At 35.8% G+C, this 5599-nt stretch overlaps 1 protein-coding gene across 1 annotated transcript; it reads left to right on the top strand.

Annotated features, from left to right (window-relative positions):
* The first annotated feature begins 1239 nt into the window (after positions 1-1239).
* Positions 1240-5259, top strand: LOC113769411 (probable WRKY transcription factor 61). The gene is made up of 7 exons (XM_027313859.1): positions 1240-1350; positions 1731-1811; positions 2831-2908; positions 3036-3575; positions 3670-3783; positions 4242-4676; positions 4752-5259. The coding sequence occupies exons 1-7, from the start codon at positions 1240-1242 to the stop codon at positions 5190-5192; spliced, it is 1800 nt and encodes a 599-aa protein (XP_027169660.1). The 3' UTR covers positions 5193-5259.
* Positions 5260-5599: the final 340 nt, after the last annotated feature.

The raw sequence follows: 5599 nt of genomic DNA, 5'->3' as shown, positions 1-5599 counted from the left end.
TGGAAGAACATTTCGGGCAGTCGTCGGAATTGATTCGACGGTGGCGAAAAAGTTTGACCGGCGGACGGATTGATGCGGCCATGGGACTTTTTCTTTTGTTAACTGAGAAAAATTCAACGGTAGTAGCTGTTACTATAACATTACAAGTTGTATTATAAGACCTTAAGTCCTAAACTGCATGCGGTCGGGCAGGGGGACCGATTATTGCGGCTCAAAACCCTCCCTTTGTAATTTTTCCTTCTTTTTTTTTTCTTCTCTCTGACATGTTATACCTAAAAGACCTAAACGTTGAAGTTGAATTCTTCCCTTCAACTTGTATTTGTTGAATAAATCTTTTCATTATTTCACCATCAAAATAGTAGTGCAATTGGCTTTTGCAATTATCATAGTCAAGTGCACCATATGCAGAGTGTATGTACTAACACAATAATAATAGACGTATACAATAAGGCAACATGTTGTTTTTAAATGATGATAATGCTCAAAAATAAAATGAGTGTCAACGAATAATTGAAAGTTGTATTTCAAAATCAATTTCATCCCTCCTAACTCAAAAATGATACGCACTGGATCCATTAATTGTATGGTGCAGTTGTTCAACCAATTACAAAGAATCCCTTCCCATATAGGTTGAATAATTTATTATTCTTTTCATTCCTTGCTAGATAATTTTGAAGTTAACTACTATTAAAGATTGAGTAAATCTTATATATACTGACAGTGCAGACACTATCACCGTTGAATCCATGACATATATGCAAAAATTGAATTTTAAATTCAAATTTTGCATAACTGTCATTCATCTAACGCTGACAGTATATCTAACGCTGTCAGTGTAAAAAAGATTAATGCTTAAAGATTTGGTTCCATGTTCAGTGTCCTCTAGTCTTTGCCTTTTTCTGTATTTTTTTTTGAAATTATAATCTTAGAATAATTCAAAATAATTTCTTTCGATTCTTACTGTCCCATTTAAGTCCAACTTGTGGTGGCAAATTCCTTCTAATATCCCATCTAAAATCATTTGAAAAAGAAAAAAAAAAGATTCAACAGCTGGGCCATTGACATTTTTGTTTGTGTGTCTGTGCTAGGTAAAACCCCGTTAGGTTGAATAATTTAGACGAGTCAAATACTGCAGGCTAGCTCCTCCTCCCTATAAGAATAAGACCACCGTGTTATCAGAAACATTAATAGTCCATACGACTCTTTGTAGAGAAAAGAGAGAGAGAGCAAGAGAACAACATGGATATGGAGGCTGCTTATGGAGGTAATTCAGTCAAGAAGGAAGATCAGGAGAAGAAAGCTGAATCGAGTGGTGATGAAGATTGTTGTACAGAAGAGGTTCTCCATAAGGTGATTGACTTCATCCTCTTCATTTAGAAACTATATCTTCTGATTCTTAAGGACACCCTAGTTCACAAGAAACATTTCTTGAACTCCATCCCTCTTATGAAACCATCTGCATATGTTTGTAAACATCGAGAATCTTATTTTGCAACGTTCATTACCAAGAATCAGAGCTGAACATAAAAGATAAAGGGTTTATATATTTTTTCGAGATAGAATAAGAGACTAGTATTAAATTGAGGTCTAGGATTTTTCTACCTTATTTGGCATCAGATTAGAAAGTGATATTAGTTTTTGGACTTTTTATCTTCAAGATAAGGTGCTAAAAAGCTATACACACTTCATGATGTATAATGAATCCAAACCTGGTGTCCTGGCTATTGCAGGTTGGAAATGGAAGAAGAGCTCAGGACGATAAAATAAATCAATCCTTACCAAATCGAAAGGATTTTACAAGTAGCATACAGGTAAAAACAAGTTCTTTTACTCATTCCATGATGGTTATCATTTCGAGCAAAAAGGAAAAGAAAGTATATCATTAATCACAGATAATAACGATACATTACTCTTATCAAGAAAAAAGAGAGTACAGGATTCTTTTGGATGTCTTTGATCCTTAAAGAAAACTTTCAAATCAGTTATTTTCCTTTTTTTCAATATATATTCTGTATTATTTCCCAAAAAAAATGTTTTAAATTTGACGGAAAGTCTCATGCAAGAGAACTTCTACATCTAATTATGGTTCTAGACAGAGGTAACTTTAATTAGAAATTTTATTTTCTATGGTGGATTCTTCAGGAAACAATTGAAATACAAATACGACTCACCTTGTGCATCAATAATCACAAGAGAAAAATGATGATTATGGATCTACTTTTACTTTTAAAGTGTGAAACCTGCAAATGAAGGTTTCCGATAATAAGGCAGGTCCTCAGTCTTGATCTTAAGAAACACGGAAAGGTGTATATTAGTCTGGTCAGGTAGACGTGCAACCATTTCGCCGCCTTCAAAACCTTTGACCGCTGGTAATGGTTTATATGTCACCGTTACTGATTTTACTTCTTCAAAATCACTAGGTACGGCTTTTGAACAAGAATAAATTTCTGCATCACCGCCAAATCAATCTTGTTCTAGTCCTTTTTTTGTTTGCTCAAAAAAAAAAAAAAAAAAGATTTCCGAACATTTTTTAACTTGCTATAGTATTCTATGAAAAGCACAAAACCAAAAATGAGATAATTAAGCAGCAAATTATAAATAGCAGGGAAATTCTACGGTACCCTTTGGATATCCTATCAATAATTCCATTGGATGTGTAAAAAGAGATAGCAATCCTTAAGTGATTTTAGAAGCTTAAATTATTGAATGATGTGGCAAGAAATTTTTATGGAATTATAATTATGGGTATGGTACGTAAAAGAGATAGTAAAATTTTTGTACAATATATATTATCCTTATTATGTTACTAATTAAACCATTATTTTGACAGGGCTCTTTCATGCCTAAGATGGAAATGTCATCCTCAGAATTCAACTCAAATGTATCTTCTTCAGCCCTAGCGGGGCGGGTTAGTGCTTCAACTTTCTCTCTATCATTTTCTATTCAGCATATTATGTCCTCATGTATACTGCTTTTGTATAAAATAACATGATCAATCTAGAACTGAAGTACTAATTTTGCATGTGATAATGTAGGCTGATCTTCTAAAGTCAACAAAAGCTGAAATGGGAGAAGTGATGGAAGAAAATCAAAAGCTGAGAATGCACTTAGATCGAGTGATGAAGGAGTATCGGGCCCTTCAGATGCAGTTCCACGACATGGTTCAGCAAGAACCAAACAAATCTAGTAGTACAATAAGCACTCATCGAGAAACTGGAGAACCAGAGCTAGTCTCCTTAAGTCTGGGAATGAGTTCGAGTGATGGGAAGAAAGACGATCATTTTTCTAGAAAAATCCATGGGAAAGAAAAGGTTGATAACGATGATGATGATAAAGAAGTGCTGGCTCTTGGATTGGACTGCAAGTTTGAATTGCCAAAATATCAAGAAAATGAGCCTTCACCTAATCCCAGCCTGGAGGCTAGCTCAGGAGAAGTTAAGGAAGAAGAAGGTGGTAAAACATGGCCACCAAAAAATAGCCTCAAGAATGTAAGAAATGAAGAAGATGAGGTTTCCCAACAAAACCCTGCCAAAAGAGCTAGGGTTTCTGTGAGAGTCCGATGTGACACCCCAACGGTAAGTGTAGATCAGAAATTGCATTTTAGAATGAATTTGATGAAGGAATGCTCAGTGATATAACAAATTTTTCTTTCACTTATTGCGAATCCAGATGAACGATGGATGTCAATGGAGGAAATATGGACAGAAGACTGCAAAAGGAAATCCATGCCCTAGAGCTTATTATCGTTGTACAGTTGCCCCCAACTGCCCAGTAAGAAAGCAGGTAGGAAAGATGTCAAATCTGATGTTGAATTTTTGCAAGTAAACTTTGCATTGTTCTTTAATCTGCTACTATAATCTTGATCAGTATCTTTTCCCTTGGTTTAGTAAGATTTGTGTACCTACTAGCCTCAGATACTACGTCTTTAGGCTCCCCTCCCTTGTAGTTTAGAATAGATAGGTTATACAATAGTTGTCGTTTTCGAAAAAAAAAAATTTAGACATTGAACTATATATTGCTGAAAATACTCAATCAGAGTGATTTTTAATTACCATTATGACATAAACTCCCTTAAAATAGAAACTTTTTCAATATAAAAAAAAGTTTTTAATTAACTTTTTCATTTAATTATTCACTTCTTTAGTGATGATTTTTTATTTGTACTCGAGCAAATGGTAGTGCTTCTGCAAGTACCGCATTTAATTGAAAAGAAAGTGATTTTTCATTGCCAAATTCTGTAGGTGCAAAGATATGCTGAGGACATGTCCATTTTGACAACCACATATGAAGGAACACACAACCATCCCCTTCCTATCTCCGCCACAGCAATGGCTTCCACCACTTCGGCTGCCGCTTCCATGCTAATGTCCGGCTCGACAACCTCCACTTCCGGCCTATCTCCTTCCGCAGCCTCGATTTTGTCCTCCGCTAGTTTCAATGGACTAAACTTTTACCTCTCAGATAATACAAAGCCAACGCCAATTTACCTGCCAAATTCTTCACTCTCATCATCATCTTCATGTCCAACAATCACCCTAGACCTCACTACGAGCTCAAATGCTTCATCCCATCTAGGCAAACTAGGCAGTTTTCCTCCTGGATCATATTCTACAACACAGAATCTCAACTTCAGCTCTCTTGAGTCCAATGCATTACCTCTCTCATGGAGCAATGGGGTCCTTAGCTATGGACCTCAAGCTCAGCCCTACAACAAAAACCAAAATATTGGTTCCCTAAACTTCGGAAGACAGCTTCAAGAAACCCATTATCAATCTTATTTACAAAAGAACAATTCTATGTCGAACTCTTCTTCACAGCAATCTCTACCAGCAGAAACCCTTGCAGCTGCAACTAAAGCAATCGCATCAGACCCTAGCTTCCAATCTGCATTAGCAGCTGCTCTCACGTCCATCATTGGCCCCGGTACCAGTAGCACAGCCAGAGTTCTAGGAAGCCAAACTGCAGCAGATAAATCCGGCCATAACTTGAAGCTGAATGATCAGTCATTTCCTATTCTTTCTAGCTTCCCACCATCCACTTCAACTGTCAATAAATGTGCTTCAACCTTTCTCAGTTCTTCCAACCCACCATCTTCAGCGAATTCTCAGCCTGGAAGCTTGATGTTTTTATCACCTTCATTGTCATTCCCTAGTCCCAACAATAACTCTACATCCAATGTGAGATTGCATTAATAATAAACTTTGATAGGCATTTGACATTTTAATTGTTAAGATTTTAGACTGCCATAGAAGTTGGTGACTTCAAGCTAAATATTTATTGAAAGGCGTAGCTCTGTCTCTCACCTGTAATACCGTATACGTTTCACATATCTTTCTTGTTTAGTTTTTGATACTTTAATATTTTTGAAGAGTAGTCATTCAATGCAAATTGAACTTAAATCTTCCAATTTCCCATGTCATCAATTAATTTCAAAGAATCACCAGCTTGTTGCCTAGACTTGTTTATTTTTGTCTTTTTAAAACATAGCAATAATGTTCGAAGTCAAATTGACATCGCTCTATAGTTAGCTAAATTAAAATAAGCAGGTCAAAATATACTCGAGAAATTCGAACTTAATGTTTCTTAATTTCAAGAGTGC

This window comes from Coffea eugenioides, chromosome 4 (genome assembly GCF_003713205.1).
Source record: "Coffea eugenioides isolate CCC68of chromosome 4, Ceug_1.0, whole genome shotgun sequence".
In the NCBI taxonomy this organism is placed as follows: domain Eukaryota; kingdom Viridiplantae; phylum Streptophyta; class Magnoliopsida; order Gentianales; family Rubiaceae; genus Coffea; species Coffea eugenioides.
The sequence above is the reverse complement of the archived record's forward strand: the minus strand, read 5'-3'. Positions and strand labels throughout refer to the sequence as shown.

Bases quoted from the DNA above. Each gene is read 5' to 3' on its own strand.
- LOC113769411 (XM_027313859.1), top strand. From the start codon at position 1,240: ATGGATATGGAGGCTGCTTATGGAGGTAATTCAGTCAAGAAGGAAGAT. The intron at 1,351-1,730 runs GTGATTGACTTC...TGGCTATTGCAG, and splicing joins CAGAAGAGGTTCTCCATAAG to GTTGGAAATGGAAGAAGAGC. The intron at 3,576-3,669 runs GTAAGTGTAGAT...TTGCGAATCCAG, and splicing joins TCCGATGTGACACCCCAACG to ATGAACGATGGATGTCAATG.